The sequence below is a fragment of the Nerophis ophidion genome, linkage group LG19 (assembly GCF_033978795.1).
Source record: "Nerophis ophidion isolate RoL-2023_Sa linkage group LG19, RoL_Noph_v1.0, whole genome shotgun sequence".
In the NCBI taxonomy this organism is placed as follows: Eukaryota; Metazoa; Chordata; class Actinopteri; order Syngnathiformes; family Syngnathidae; genus Nerophis; species Nerophis ophidion.
The window spans coordinates 12,035,793-12,052,688 of NC_084629.1; the positions used below are offsets into that span (position 1 = coordinate 12,035,793).

Below are 16,896 nucleotides of genomic sequence, written 5' to 3' on the forward strand. Positions count from 1 at the left end.
TTAACCACAACATTAGCACCACAAAACATTATGTCTAGTCTGACATTTCCTAAAAAAATTATGTTAAAAAAAAAAGAACTGAAAACCTTGTCCAGCTGTTTAATGACATATACTATTCATGTTTAGCTAACTTTTACTGCAAATGAATATCGGCTCAAAATATCTGATATCCGCCTCTTTTATAATAGTTATCGGTCCTTGAGAAAACCCATATCGGTCAATTTCTAGAAACGACACACCTAATTTAAATAAATACTGCTAAAATAATAAACAAATGTGTGATGGACAAAATTAGTTAAACAAAAATTGATGCTCAACACTGAAGTTACTGAAATGTTCTCACCGTCGTAAGTCTCCAAGCGTTTGAATTCATAACTTTGACTTTTCTTGACTTTGTCTCCGCAGGCTCGTGATGCACTAGTCAAAGAAGAGTAAATGTTGTAGTCTTTACAAGTGCCAAGCTGCTTGATAATCGCCTCCATGTTTCTCCTCTTGGCCTCCAGCTTCCTCATTGCTGCACACAAGACAGTAGCAGTAGCTCTTAGAGGTCATTACCGGTGTGAAATGTCAAAGCAAAGTCTTACATCTCATGTGGTCCTTGTCAACCTTGTGGAGCTTAGTCTCCTTCTCTTTGAGAAGTTTGGAGTAAATATTATTGAGTCTCTCTTTGGTGAAGGCCACCTCGGCGTGGTCTCTCTGCTGCAACATCTCCCCCAACACGGCCAGACGAGCGTCCTGCAACCTGCAGACAAAAATTGGTTTTAGAAAAATGATACATGATGGAACGTTTTTTTGGGATGAAATCCAAACTTTTTTTTTTTAAATATAATTTTTTTTTTTTACATTTAACTAATATATTTAAAAAAATAAAAATAAAAATAAGGTAAATCAATGCACAAAAAACATGAATACAAAAAATCCTTACAAAATTTACTTTTGCTGCGGTAATAAATAATTAAAATAAACTATATTTTTAAAATCAATAAAATACATGAAAACATACAAAATAATTGGATCAAGCAATACAACAATAGAAACCCTAATAAACTTAACTATTGTTGCCATAACAATGAATGATTAAAAAAGGAATATATAAAATAAACTAAATGAATACTATTAGTTAAATCAATTAATAGCCTTTAAAAAAAATCAATATGATTAGTTTCTATACCAACAAAAAACGCTGCACTGATAAATATTTGTTTTAGAGAGATTAAACAATTCCAACATCTAAAAAAAAAACCCTCATGAGACCTAAGACTGAGCTTCTTTCACCTAAATATAATATATACAACATACACAGCTAACACAAAAAGCTTAAAACATTCACTATTAATAAACTGTACATAAAATATTTTTTTAATTAAAATGATAAAATACTACAGTTACTATCACCTTAATGATGATTACAAATTCATAATCAAATCAACTATATCAAAACATAATTAGTACAGAATTTATATTGGATTTTTTAATATTTTGTTCTATATACAGTAAGTATGTATGGTTTGTACAGTTACTATCCCTTTATCAATAAATAGCAATTAAGAATTGAACTGAAAATTATTATGGGCAGAATTAATAGTGTTCTTGTATTGCATCTTTTAAAATGGTTCTGTTGTATATACTGTATGTATGTATGTATGTATGTAAGTATGTATGTATGTATGATTAAGGAAGAAATAGGTAAATAAATGCATTTACTTCTGTATTTTGCCTTCTCTGAAAGCCCACTCTTTAGCCTCCATTATCTCCATCATACGCCTCCTTTTATGCAGCTGATCGACGTCATTAAGCGAAGGAAATCTCTCCTCATAGACCCGCCTTGCCCTCGCTCGCTCGATCATTTCCACTTCTTCTATACTGGCCGGCAGACCACGCGCTGATGAGAATGAGGAAGTGATTACCGCAGGACAGAAAACAATTGTGTGATGAAGCAAACGCCATACCCCAGGTGAAAGACGCCAAGGTCAGCAGCTCTGAAGGGCTGGTGCCACACTGTAGGACATAGTCAGGAGTGAAGGGGTCCGTCTGTGCTTCACTCTCCCTGTAGTCTGTCTGGACCGCCACTGTGAAGTGGGTAGGTGGGTCCAGGGTGGTAGGTCTACCTCTAGTTTCTCTAGAGTCTTCTCTGAGGGAAAACAAAAAAAACAGGATGACAAAGAACAAATGGCTGCGGAAAAAAAAAAGCACCGGCCAACTGGACTTACTGATAATCATCACGATTCACATCCAAGGCAATCTGTTCCACATATGGAAGTTGAGGCCTAAAGAAAACACCAAAAAGTCTCACAGATGCAAATACCACTTTTACGGTATGGATTGGATAGTTTAGTGAGGGCAGATATCAGACATGACTAAACTGAGGAAGTAAAAGTCATCACAAAGTTTTTGTATGTGAACCTGCGAAAAGATCATTACTTTTGCAAGAGGAGAGCTACACCTCTGGGGTGAGGCACCGCGACCTGGCGTGCGCCGTGTCCGATTTCCGAAGCTTCAGCATCCGACAAATCGACTGCAAAGTTTATAGTCGAATCCGATTCCTCCGAATCTGCTACTATTCGAAGCCATCTTCAGTTTTTTGTATAGTTGACATTTTTAAAGAGGTAATATAAAAAAACATTAATTTTGTATTTACAATTTATTTCCTACTTTCACAGTTTTACTTTTTTATGTTTAGGATTTTTCTTTACTCTTATCCAATTAGTATTCATTTTAATATTTTCTCGGTTAGTGTTTTGTCTACATTGTGAGGGAGGTGATAATTTAACAGTATGTAAAATTGCATTTACCATTAACTATTTCCTAATTTTACTTTTTTTTTTTTTTTCTCCTATTTTTAAGGTTTTGTTTTTTAATGCTTTCTATTTCGTATTAATTTGAGTATTTACTTTATTTGTTTTTGAATTTTTCTTACATTGTCACAGAAGTAAAAGCATGTTTAATGTAATTTATTGTACCTTATAATTTAACTTTTGTTATAATTTTGTTTATTTTTATTCACTACTTTCCAATTTTCATCAATTTAGTATTTATTTTCTTCGTTTGTGTGTTTTCTTACATTGTAAGAGTACTAATAATTGAACAATACACATTATTACCTTCATCAATAGTTTATCATTTTTCTATTTATCTCATGAATTTATGATTTACACTGCCTGGGAGGTAATAATTTACCATCATGTTTTGGAATTTCTATATTAGCCATTTATTTACCATCATCCATATTCTATGACTTATTTTGTTTATGTAATTTGTATTACTTTTTATATTTTTTCAATGTTTTCTATTTTATTTTTAAAAATATAAATGTATTCATAATTTCATCATTAATCGGTTGTTTGATTACTGTTATTTATTGTACACCAAGGGGTTATCATTAACCAAAATTACCAATATTATTTACTTTTGCTAATTTTCTAAATGTACTAATATTCCTGTATTTCAAACCATATTACTGATTTTGCTATCTTGTTTTACACTGACAATAGACTTATCATTTAAGAATATGTATGTATATTTGTGGATGTAGTTTACTGTGGTGCTGAGCATAATTATCTTTGTAAAGCTTTTCTATATTGTCTCGCATTCTAGTCATTGTGAATTTGTACACAATGTTGCAGGTGATGTTACATCAGGGGTGTCGAACGTACGGCCCGAGGGCCGGATCAGGCCAGCGAACAAGTATAAAAATGAACCTGAAATTTTTGAATAAAAGATACAGCTGTTCTGATTGTGTCCACTGGATGTCGCAATAAAAATGTGTTGTATCTTTGTTGATTATGCTACGTATGTACAAAATAAACCACTTGATGTTAGTACATCAGTCGAGGAAAATTATCAAACTACATAAATAACATCCTGTAATTTGATTTTTAAAATATTTTTTTATCTTGATTGAAAATAAACACCAATGAGTTGACTGATGAACATTATCACGTTATCAGATAATATAAATAACGGCAAATTATTAACTGCAACATGCAAGTTTAAAAAAAAACAACAACAACATTATGATTTGTACATTTTCAGAATGTGCTTGTTCTATTTTTAAACAAAGAAAACAATCTGAAGTTGTCTTTATTTTTAAGTTAACGTCCCGTAATTTTAACCAGTCCGGCCCACTTGGGAGTAGATTTTTCTCCCTGTGGCCCCCGATCTAAAATGAGTTTGACACCCCTGTGTTACATTATTAATGACAGCTGCAGAGAGGCAAACCTTTTATAATACTTCCAGTGATCAGCGCCACTCAACTGGCACTCGTCCCTTTTCATCAAAGGCTGAATACTTGGGATCACCCTGTTACAAAGAATGGTAAGTGATACTGATAATTCATATTCGAATCAATTTACAATGTAATTTGTCTATCTGGAGAGAGAGAGAGAGAGCATGTTTGTGTGTTGTGCGTTACCCGGCCAGTTGTTGCAGGGCCTGCTGGTGTCGTTCTGTGTGTCCACGCCATCGACGGTCCACAAATGCCGGCACCAGGTCACCTTTTGGGTCCAGCCGGAAAGTCACCCTTTCATTGCTGAACATGGACTCAAACGATGGCAATTTAATCTGGAGGATCATCATTTTGATATGTTTACTGTTTGCATATTATGATTACTTTATGACTATTATCATAAAGTATGATCCCACCCCCAACACTGCAAGCACAATAATCAACAATAATGAAGGGGTAATTCTAACCAATAATGTTGCAGATGAGTGCATTTAAAAAGGTTACTCACAACTTGACCCTTAAAACTTTTAAAACTGGATCTAGCATGGTCGACCTCCGATGACACGGTGTAAACTGGATCTGTGGCACAACAGTGACATTAAATCAACAAGCTTGCTAAATAAAAGATGGTTTGACAAAAACAGACTCTTTGAATCTCAGTAAAACTAAAATGATGCTATTTGGTAACAGTAGAAGAGAAAGTCAAACACAAATACAGATAGACGGAGTAAATATTAAAAGGGTAGAAGAAAACATTTTTGGGTGTAATAAAAGATGGTAAAATGAATTGGAAATCTCATGTAAAAAATATACATCACATAAATTAGCAAGAAACACGATAATGAATAAAGCAAAACATGTTCTCGACCAAAAATCACTTTATATTCTCTACTGCTCGCAAGTGTTACCATATCTGAGTTATTGTGTAGAAATATGGGGAAACAACTACAAAAGTGCGCTTCATTCACTAAATGTGTTACAAAAAAAAGATCAATTAGAATACATCCATCCATCCATTTTGTACCGCTTATTCCCTGTGGGGTCGCTGGTGCCTATCTCAGCTACAATCGGGAGGAAGGTGAGAAAACATACAAACCCTTTATTTATCAAATCACAATTATTGAATTTCAACGATTTGTTGCATTTGCAGATAGTTAAAATTATGTACAAAGTAAACTATAACCTGCTACCCAAGAATGTACAACAATTCTTCTCAACAAAAGAAGAGCAATATAACCATGGAGAAAATCTAATTTAAAAACATTTGTATGCTCGACAGCACTTATAACCTTTAGCATATCTGTATGTGGAATTACATTTTGGGAAGGATTAACCAAAAAAATTAACAAAAAACCAATATGATTCAGTTAAAGCAGGGGTGTTCGAACTTTTTCCACTGAGGGCCGCAGACTGAAAAATGAAAGTATGCGGTGCCGTTTTGATATTTTTCTTTTTTAAAAGCAATACAATATTTGTTGTTTTTTTTACCTTTATGGCTTTCCTCAAGTTTGGTCCCCGGTCTCCGGAAGGGTCTCAGTCATAAAAATGTTAGCAATGAGTCATACATTTTTTTTTCCCATTTAACGCTTGAATCTCGAGATCAACTTCAGGTCTGTCTGTTATAAAAAAAAATTAAATTTAGTTTTTTATGTTTATGCCCTTTATGTCAAAACCCTTATTTATATGGCAAACACACAAACTATGCAACATTTTCCTCCAAAACATTTCAAAGTGGAATATTTGAAGTGAAGTAATTGGAACCCTAAATAGGTCAATAATTCATAACAATAAAAAAGAATGTGTGGAAAATAAGCCAAATGTATATACATATATCTTTTTAATTTAAACACTTTAGTCTGTAGATCTCTTGATAAGATTTTATCATTTTTTTCATACTTTTTTGTTTGTTTGATGCCCTTTTTGTGAAAGAAAACTGTTTCGCACAAAATATGCAATATCATCCCCCCAAAATATTTGAAAGTGAAATTGTTCCAGTGAAGTAATTAGAGCAGTGGTTCTTAACCTGGGTTCGATCGAACCCTAGGGGTTCGGTGAGTCGGCCTCGGGGTTCGGCGGAGCCTCCGCCGCAGCGGTCAAGACACACCCGACTCATCGTGTAAATAAAAACTTCTCCCTGCCGGCGTACTATGGATACAGCAACAGCAGAAGTCACACTGATTTTCAGGTGTGTCATTTGTCGTGAGTTCATACACTGTGTTGGTTTTGTTCTTTGAACAAAGTGATGTTCATGCACGGTTCATTTTGTGCACCAGTAAAAAAAACACAACTTGGTCTTGAATTAAAAAACAAAAGACAAATATTTTTCACTAAAGAAGGGTTCGGTGAATGCGCTTATGAAACTGGTGGGTTTTGGTACCACTGAATTAGAGCCTTCAGCAGGTCAATAACAGTCCGCATGGCAGCTTTGTGTTATTAGTGTCAACACTGCAACTTTTTCTTGTTACATGTCACTGTTTACTCATTTATTACACTCTTATGTTTTAAATTTTTATTATAGTATTTTTTAGAATGGGCCGGGGGCCATTAACAAATTAACTGTGGGCCAAAAATGGCCCTCGGGCCGCACTTTGGACGCACCTGAGTTAAAGAGACTGTTCAAACTACAAGTGTTCGCAAAGTTCACTGAACAAGAATTATGATGAGCATCTTGAACCCTTTTTATTGAGACACATATCTGTATTTAATATGTGTTTGTTTGCTTGTATATTATTTATTTGATCACTGTTCTGTTACAGAGAAAAGGAAATTGGATAAAATGGCTATGGTATGAAAAGGGGTAGGATTAAATAAGATCTGCTTCTTCCTACTCCTTTTCGGGCGTGTTGTAATGAAACAACTGGCAATGTGTGATGAATCACATTACATTGTATCGTAAGCATGTTCCAAATAAACTGAAAATGAACTGAAATATTGTCACACAATTGAGTTTGTTTCCAAACGCTAGCTAAAGTTCAGCACACGACCAAACTCACCGTACAAGTAGTCATATTCTCGCTCTTCTTTCATCATTCTCGTCTCAATCTGCCTGGAAGTGGTGTGAGTGACAGAACTCGTCATTTTATTTATTTTTTAATCCGCCAATATCTCAATAATGTATTGAATTGTTCTCAGCTCCCAAACCGTAGCAAGTAGTTCACACTTGCGATGACATTATTTCTATGACGTCACCGGTATCGTCACGCCACTCAGCGATATGTATTCCGTTAAAAACCTATTTTAATTTACTCGGATATCATTTTAAAAATATACGCAGCGATCTGATATTGGTATAGTTTTGATGTACCGCTTAACCGTACAACGGTCATTTGTTGCAATGTCAATTTGACCATTTGTGACGGCGCAGTGCATTATGGGATACATAGCAACAGAAAATGCACCCGACAGTCCACAGCAACGTTGTGTAACCATGGAGACCGTAAACACAGAAAATAAATGGGATTAGCTTTCTTTTTGTTTTAATTCATTTATCTGTAGTTTGGACATTTTAGTTCTTAATCGACGTGGACATTCCATAGGACCTGCGTATTTGATACTTTGGTTGTGGGAAATCCAAAAACTTGGAAAAACTACTTCTCCCAGGGTACCTTTCGGTAAAAGCCAACCAATCACACAAAAGCAGAAAGTAACAAACGTTTGCCGATTGCCCATTTTCTAATTGGCTTAATGGTTTGAAATGAATCATTAAATCTTGGAAAATGGTTAAAAATACAAAAGCCCTTAAATTGGTATCGTTATTTCAAAAAATTTAAGTTAAATAAATTAGCACTTTTTTAAAATATTGTTTATTATTATTTTTAATAATATATTTGTATTTTTTCCTTGGCATGTTTTGTTAGTCATTATTTGCTCAACCCGATGGATGTATCAAATTGTTGAATATGTTGAAAGTGGGCCTTCATGGTGGCAGAGGGGGTAGTGAATCTGCCTCACAATACGAAGGTCCTGAGTAGTCCCGGGTTCAATCCTGGGCTCAGGATCTTTCTGTGTGGAGTTTGCATGTCCTCCCCGTGACTGCGTGGGTTCCCTCCGGGTACTCCGGCTTCCTCCCACCTCCAAAGACATGCACCTGGGGATAAGTCAATTGGCAACACTAAATTGTGTGAATGTGAGTGTAAATGTTGTCCGTCTTTCTGTGTTGGGCCTGCGATGAGATGGTGACTTGTCCAGGGTGTACCCCGCCTTCCGTCCGATTGTAGCTGAGATAGGCATCAGTGCCCCCCGCGACCTAAAGATGTAATAAGTGGTAGAAAATGGAGCGATGGATGGATATTGAAAGTGGGGCTTCACGGTGGAAGAGGGTTTAGTGCATCTGCCTCACAATACGAATGTCCTGAGTAGCCCTGGGTTCAATCCCAGGCTCTGGACCTTTCTGTGTGGAGTTTGCATGTTCTCCCCGTGAACGCGTGGGTTCCCTCCGGGTACTTCGGCTTCCTCCCACTTCCAAAGACATGCAACTGGGGATAAGTTGATCGGCAACACTAAATTGGCCCTAGTGTGTGAATGTTAGTGTGAATATAGTCTTTCTTTCTGTGTTGGCCCTGCGATGAGGTGGCGACTTGTCCAGGGTGTACCCCGATTGTAGCTGAGATAGGCACCAGTGCCCCCGCAACCCCAAAACGGAATAAGCGGTAGAAAATTGATGGATGTTGAAAGTGCCTTGACTTTTCATGTGGCAATAAGTTTGTTGTTCAATAATAAAAAATAAAAAAAACCTTATTGCTTGCTCAATGCAACTAAACGTATTCACGTATGTCCCTTTGGCATTTTTAATACAACTGCAATCGGTTAATGAATATTTCCTACCTGGTAAAAGCCCCAAACACATTAAGTTTCCTTAAAGGCCTACTGAAATGAGATTTTCTTATTTAAACAGGGATAGCAGGTCCATTGTTTGTGTCATACTTGATCATTTTGCGATATTGCCATAATTTTGCTGAAACCATTTAGTAGAGAACATCGACGATAAAGTTCGCAACTTTTGGTCGCTAATAAAAAGGCCTTGCCTTTACTGGAAGTAGCAGACAATGTGCGCATGACATCACGGGTTGTAGGGCTCCTCACATTGTTTATAATGTGAGCCTCCAGCAGCAAGAGCTATTCGGGCCGAGAAAGCGACAAATTCCCCATTAATTTGAGCGAGGATGAAAGATTTGTGGATGAGGAAACTTAGAGTGAAGGACTAGAAAAAAAACAAGTTAAAAAAAAAAGGCAATTGCAGTGGGAGCGATTCAGATGTTTTTAGACACATTTACTAGGATAATTCTGGGAAATCCCTTATCTGCCTATTGTGTTGCTAGTGTTTTAGTGACTTAAATAGTACCTGATAGTCGGAGGGGTGTGGCCACGGGTGTGTTGACGCCAGTCTCTCTGAGGGAAGTCACGAAGCTGCAGCAGTACAGAAGCTCCGCTGATCTCCGCTAAGAGGCAACTTATTACCACAATCTTCTCACCGAAAACTGACGGTTGACATGTAGTCGGGATCCATGTATGCTTGACCGCTCTGATCCATAGTAAAGCTTCACCTGCGGTGTAATAGATTGGTCTATGTGTGTATGTTGCCATCTCCTGGTCAATGTTGGTCATAGCATACTGGGGTTGTTTTTTGGTTGGCCAACGTTTTACGTTGTTGTTGTACACTTGACGGCAAGTGAGTGAGTCTGTTCTGAAGTCACAGTAAACGAGACGTAACTTCATCACCTCGCCTGTTTATTGCCTCCCATTCAATATATCACAAATGGCGACGAGGATTTAAAAGAAGCCCACTGCGTGAAGGGACTTTAGAGGAGCGCTGTGCACTGGTCGTAGGTAAGGCTGAAGAGTAGCCTACTTTGTGGAGGAACTGGGCACGTTTCGGAGTAGCAGTAGCACCGGATGCTAACATGGCTCTGACAGTGGGTCGCATCGACGAATACAATGATTCTAAGGAGGATTTTGATTCATATCTGGAGCGTTTGGAGCAGTGGATGCTGGCTAACGAGATTGAAGGGGACAAGAAGGTGTGTGTTTTCCTTTCTGTTATTGGAGCAGACACTTATAAGCTGCTGAAGAACCTCACGTCTCCGGCATTGCCAAGTACTTTAGGGTATGATGTGCTGAAGAGGGCGCTATGTGGACATTATAAGCCCGCACCTGTTGTGATAGCGGAGCGTTTTCGCTTTCAGAAACGTAATCAGAAGGAAGGAGAAGCTGTTTCTGATTACATTGTGGCTTTGAGACAGCTGTCAGCAACCTGCAATTTTGGACAATATTTGGACGATGCCATGAGAGATCGTTTTGTGAGTGGATTACGTTCTGATGCAGTGCAACGCAGGCTGTTGTCTGAAAGGGACCTGACGTTTCCCCTTGCTTGTGAAATTGCAGTCTCTATGGAGCTTGCTTCCAAAAATACAATGGAGTTTTCTGGACACAGTGGACCTCACCAGGTAAATGCCCTGTCAAGTGTTTCTCATTTTTCTGAGAAGGGGAGGAAAGGACAGTTCAGATGGAAAAATAATAAAGCAAAGGAATACAAAGGAGGCAAAAGAGACACAGGGGGACAGCAAACATGCTCCAGATGTGGTGGGAAGCACTCACCACATGACTGCAGATTTAAAAATGAAAAGTGTCATGCTTGCTCCAAAATTGGACACATTGCCCGTGCATGCAGGAAGACTAAAGGCCAATCTTCAACTCAGTATGTTGAAAATGAAGGGAGTGCATCTAGAAGTGGTGATGAGGCAGAACTTTTTGGATTGTACGCAGTTGACTCTACCTCAAACTGGGAAAAAGGTTACACAGTGGATATTGCACTGGGAAACAAGAGCACCACAATGTTACTGGACACAGGTTCAGCAGTGTCAGTAGTTTCTGACAGCTTTTACCAGGCAAACCTCACTCAATTTCCTTTGAAACCAGTTTTCAAGTTAAAGTTGAAATCATACTCAGGCCAAAGGATTGCTGTTCGAGGGTACATCATGTTACCAGTACAGTACGAGGACCAGCAAGTGACACTTCCACTGGTCATTGTACAGGGAAGCAGACCTGCACTGATTGGCCGTAACTGGCTAAAAAAGCTACGGCTGAACTGGAAACATATTTTCACTGTACAAAGGGTGCAGAAAAGGACGCATGGTAACACAGGAGTACAGGAGGTGATAGAGAGACATCAGGCAGTGTTCTCAGAGGGCCAAGGCTGTATCACAGGGTTTAAAGCTAAAATACGCACCAAACCTGATACCACACCAATTTTCTGCAAGGCTCGTCCAGTTCCTTACGCACTAAAGGAAGCTGTAGGGAGAGAGCTAGAGAGGTTGGAGAGTGAAAAAGTGATTTCAAAGATTGACACTAGCGAGTGGGCAGCTCCAATAGTCACAGTACCTAAGGTTGACAAAACGATCAGGATTTGTGGTGACTACAAGGTTAGTGTTAATCAATGCATTGAAGAGCAGACCTATCCATTACCGAATACGGAAGATCTATTCGCTACATTAGCCGGAGGTACATCTTTCAGCAAACTGGATCTGTCACACGCCTACCAACAACTACAGTTGGATGAAGAGTCAGAAAAGTATCTGACCATAAACACACATAAGGGTCTGTACAAGTATCATCGCCTCAGTTATGGAGTTTCGAGTGCTCCTGCAATATTTCAGTCTGTTATGGACCAGATTCTGCAAGGGATGGACCATGTGACATGTTTTTTGGACGACATACTCGTTACAGCTTCTTCGGAGGAGGAGCATTTGACAAGACTGGATAATGTTCTCACACGGTTGGAGAAGCATGGCATCAGGGTGAAACTATCAAAATGTCAGTTTTTCCAGAGCAGTGTCGAGTATTTGGGACATCGCATTGATAAGACTGGGTTACATCCCACAGAAGAAAAGGTGACTGCCATAACAAATGCACCTGAGCCCACAAATGTAACAGAACTGAAGTCTTTCTTGGGTCTTCTGAACTATTACAGCAGATTCCTGCAAAATCCCTCTACTGTGCTCAAACCTCTGCACAACCTACTTAAAAAGGACTCAAAGTGGATTTGGACAGTTGAATGTGCAAAAGCATTTGAAGATGCAAAGCAACTTCTACTGCAGAACAAAGTGCTGGTACACTACAACACCCGCCTGCCACTGCGAATTGCATGTGATGCTTCGCCTTATGGAGTTGGTGCTGTAATTTCACATGTAACAGAAGATGGAGAAGAGCGACCTGTTGCATTTGCCTCAAGGACACTCACTGAACCAGAAAGGAAGTATGCCCAAATTGAAAAGGAGGCACTTGCTATCATTTTTGGAGTAAAGACATTTCATGAATACCTTTACGGAAGGAAATTCACACTGATCACTGATCATAAGCCACTGTTGGCCATCCTGGGGCCAAAATCAGCAGTTCCAACGTTGGCAGCATTAAGAATGCAACGCTGGGCACTTATTCTCATGGCCTACAATTATGAGATTGAGTATAAAAAGTCAGCTGATCATGCTTCTATTTTTCATACTTGGATGAACTTCCTGTGTGTGCAAAAGACATTGAGAGTGCTACTCTTAAAGATCCTGTGCCAAGTAAGGTGTGGAACTACACATTAAATGGCTGGCCAAGTTATGTGGAAGATGTAGCATTGAGGCCTTACTTTGTACGCAGACAGGAGTTGTCAGCAGATCAAGGCTGCATTCTCTGGGGACAGCGAGTCATCATACCCCCAGGTTATCGACAGAGATTACTGGAGGATCTCCATCATGAACATCCAGGTATTTGCCGTATGAAGGCTCTTGCCCGCAGTTACCTTTGGCGGCCAGGCTGTGATGGTGAAATTCAAGAGCTGGTGAACAAGTGCTCAGTCTGCCAAGCAGTACAGAAAATGCCAGCTGTGGCACCGTTACATCCTTGGCGTTGGCCAGAAAGAGTGTGGCAAAGAATTCACATTGATTTTGCAGAGAAAGATAAACAGTATTTTTTGGTTGTCATTGATAGCCATTCAAAGTGGTTAGAGGTTTTTCCCATGTCGTCCACCACTTCTCACAACACCATTAAAGTGCTGCGCTGTCTGTTTGCATCGTATGGACTGCCAGAAGAGCTAGTTTCAGACAATGGCCCACAGCTGGTGGCAAAAGAGTTTACTCAGTTCCTGGAGAGTAATGGAGTAAAACACACTGCTGTACCGGCTTACCACCCAGCATCAAATGGAGCAGCAGAGAGATCAGTACAAATCTTGAAACGGTGTCTGATCAAGAATGTGCTGGAAGCAGACAGCAAGTCTTCCTTGTCACTCAGTCACAGACTTGCAAATTTCCTTCTCATGTACCGCAGTACACCCCACACAGTGACGGGACGTACTCCAGCCGAGTTATTCCTGAAACGCCAGTTGAGGACTCGTTTCAGTTTGCTCAAGCCGGACCTTGCCAGACGGATCGAAGGAAAACAAGCAGCGCAGAAGCTTTATCATGACAAAAGGGCTCCCCCTATTCGCTTTTTCCTGGAGGGAGAGGTTGTTCGGATCAGAAATTTCAGGGACGGAGTGGAAAAATGGAGTAAAGCAAAAATACTGAAAAGACTGGGAACTGTCACTTACCTGATCCAAGCGGGACAGAGACAGCGCACTGTGCATGTGGATCACATGTTACCATGGTGAGAGAACATGGAGAGACTGCCAGTTATCTTGTCTCCACCAGTTGCAGAAAATGTGCCATCGGTACAACTGGAGAGTGCTATGTCAATTCCATCACCAGGACCATCAGTGAGTCAGACACAAACAAGTCTCAACACTGAAGTAGATTCAAGTCCTGGTGAGTTGCCATCATCAGAATTCAGATCACCCACAACAAAAACCCCACCAGTGATCCGCAGGTATCCAGAAAGGGTTCGAGTACCACCAAACAAACTGAATCTCTGACAACAGTATAAAAAGCTGTGTTAAAGGTGTATGAATACTGTTTGTATAATACATATGTTGTTGTTACAAATGAGGGTTAAGTGTTCAGTACTAAAATATATATATATATATATATATATATATATATATATATATGGCATAAGTAGTTTTTCTAATTGAGCCTGCTGCCTTTTGGTTTGGGTTGTTTTTATTTTGAGTAACTTCTAGAATTCTAAAAGGGGAGGAATGTAATAGATTGGTCTATGTGTGTATGTTGCCATCTCCTGGTCAATGTTGGTCATAGCATACTGGGGTTGTTTTTTGGTAGGCCAACGTTTTACGTTGTTGTTGTACACTTGACGGCAAGTGAGTGAGTCTGTTCTGAAGTCACAGTAAACGAGACGTAACTTCATCACCTCGCCTGTTTATTGCCTCCCATTCAATATATCACATGCGGGAATTTTAAACAAGGAAACACCGGCTGTGTTTGTGTGGCTAATGGCTAAAAGTTCCCACCTCCATCTTTCTACTTTAACTTTTCCATTATTAATTGAACAAATAGCAAAAGATTCAGCAACATAGATGTCCAAAATACTGTGTAATTGCGCGATGATAAAAGAGACGACTTTTAGCCGTAAGTGGTGCTGGGCTAATACGTCCCCTCCAACCAATAACGTCACAAACACGAGTCATCATTCTGCGACGTTTTCAACAGGAATCTCAGCGGGAAATTTAAGACTGTAATTTAGTAAACTAAACCGTCCGTATTGGCATGTGTTGCAATGTTAATATTTCATCATTGATATATAATCTCTCAGACTGCGTGGTCTGTAGTAGTGGGTTTCAGTAGGCCTTTAATGTGGATTTTGACACCAACCGGATGTCAGAAGTAGTGATGGAGTGCAACCACGGAGACCATAAACTTAAAAAACGTGTTCAATATGTTCTCCATAGCGTTTTTCATTCTGCTTTAGTTTGAACACTTTTTTCCTTAAAGTGACATAAAATATTTCATATGAGAGGCATTTGCTGAACTGTTTTTCCACTACAAAAACGTTAAATGAGCTCAACTAAAACTCCTAAAATGCATTTCGGCAAAAGCCAGCCAATCACACAGTACAGTACCATGCTCCTGCAAAAGTAAATCAAAATATTATTTTCTTGCCAAATGTATTTACTTTTGTCCAGTGGTGTGCCATCAGGGCACGCAAGGCCTTCTCTCCTGGCTGGACATAAATCATGATGATAAATTAATACAAGTACATTTAATTTTCAACATAACTTCCATAAATAATATAGAAGTATTCATCATATTCTGTTCATATAATATTAGGGTCCAGTGTTTCTTCTTTTTTTTAATTTGGATCTTTTATCCAATCAGAATTCAGCAAGCTTGTCGCCAGCGCTGTATGAATTCTGCCAGACATTCAGTTGACTGACTGTGATTGGATGCTCACTTGTCTTTTCCAAGTGAGTATCCAATCACAACTTGTGATTTACGAAGGCAGGAAGTGGCACCGGTGCCATACCCGGCCAGCGGAGAAATCAGCGGTAATCACTTTTTAAACCCACAAAGGTGGCGATTAAAACGTCGATTAGGTGGCAAATACATATTTGCCAGGCCATTTTCAAGAAGGACATTTAAAGAGAAATTAGATACAATTCCTTTAAACGGTGAAATGTTTTGCCAGCCACTTCTAATCAAATCAACTGACTACGAACGGTACCACTGGCTAGACGGCGTAGAATGGGTTGTGAGTACAAATATATTTTGTCACATTTAATATTTTTTTAATTTTTTATTATTATTTCAATTTTGACTGTTTTAATTGCTGTTGTGGGTTAATTGATTTTTAAATGCGCCGAAAAATAGCCCGTTTTGTACACTATTAACTAATTTATCATCTTAAGTGCACTTCCTGTGCACTTAAGATGTGACTTTAAGGTTTTACTACTTACGTATAAAATACTACACGGTCTAGCTCCAGCCTATCTTGCCGATTGTATTGTACCATATGTCCCGGCAAGAAATCTGCGTTCAAAGGACTCTGGCTTATTAGTGATTCCCAGAGCCCAAAAAAAGTCTGCGGGTTATAGAGCGTTTTCCATTCGGGCTCCAGTACTCTGGAATGCCCTCCCGGTAACAGTTCGAGATGCTACCTCAGTAGAAGCATTTAAGTCTCATCTTAAAATTCATTTGTATACTCTAGCCTTTAAATAGACACCCTTTTTAGACCAATTGACCTTTCTTTTCTTTTTCTCTTATGTCCCCCCCCCCCTCCTTTGTGGAGGGGTTCCGGTCCGGTGGCCATGGATAAAGTACTGGCTGTCCAGAGTCGGAACCCAGGATGGACCGCTCATCCAGAGTCGGGACCCAGGATGGACCGCTCGCCTGTGTATCGGTTGGGGACATTTCTGCGCTGCTGATCCGCCTCTGCTTGGGATGGTTTCCTGCTGGCTCCACTTTGGACAGGACACTCGCTACTATGTTGGATCCACTTTGGACTGGATTCTCACGGTTATGTTAGATCCACGATGGATTGGATCAATTATGGTGTTTTGAAAAATAGTTATTGAAGTCAGACCAAGTAAAACATCACTGAAGGCCGGGGTGGGAAACGCACGGCCCGCCACAGATTTTGTCCCCATGGGGATTGGTGATTTACACCAGCATGTCATGTCCCATTAATTTGTTCACATTGAATTTTTATAGTTTTATTTATAGGCCTACTGAAACCCACTACTATCGACCACGCAGTCTGATAGTTTATACATCAATGATGAAATATGAACATTGCAACAC

General features: G+C 39.2%; 1 protein-coding gene across 2 annotated transcripts in view; it reads right to left on the minus strand.

Annotated features, from left to right (window-relative positions):
• The window catches only part of cfap91 (cilia and flagella associated protein 91), a 34,570-nt gene that overhangs the window by 8,842 nt on the left and 8,832 nt on the right, over positions 1-16,896 (minus strand). The window contains exons 1-9 of one of the 2 annotated variants that reach the window (XM_061879168.1): positions 7,219-7,384; positions 4,734-4,804; positions 4,412-4,560; positions 4,219-4,299; positions 2,211-2,267; positions 1,950-2,131; positions 1,705-1,882; positions 585-742; positions 344-514 (exon numbers count right to left, since the gene is read on the minus strand). In XM_061879168.1, coding sequence (XP_061735152.1) covers positions 344-514; positions 585-742; positions 1,705-1,882; positions 1,950-2,131; positions 2,211-2,267; positions 4,219-4,299; positions 4,412-4,560; positions 4,734-4,804; positions 7,219-7,303 — 1,132 coding nt within the window. In that variant the 5' untranslated portion in view covers positions 7,304-7,384. Of the gene's footprint in view, positions 1-343; positions 515-584; positions 743-1,704; positions 1,883-1,949; positions 2,132-2,210; positions 2,268-4,218; positions 4,300-4,411; positions 4,561-4,733; positions 4,805-7,218; positions 7,385-16,896 lie in introns of those variants that run through there. The other variant, XM_061879169.1, reaches the window with a different exon arrangement.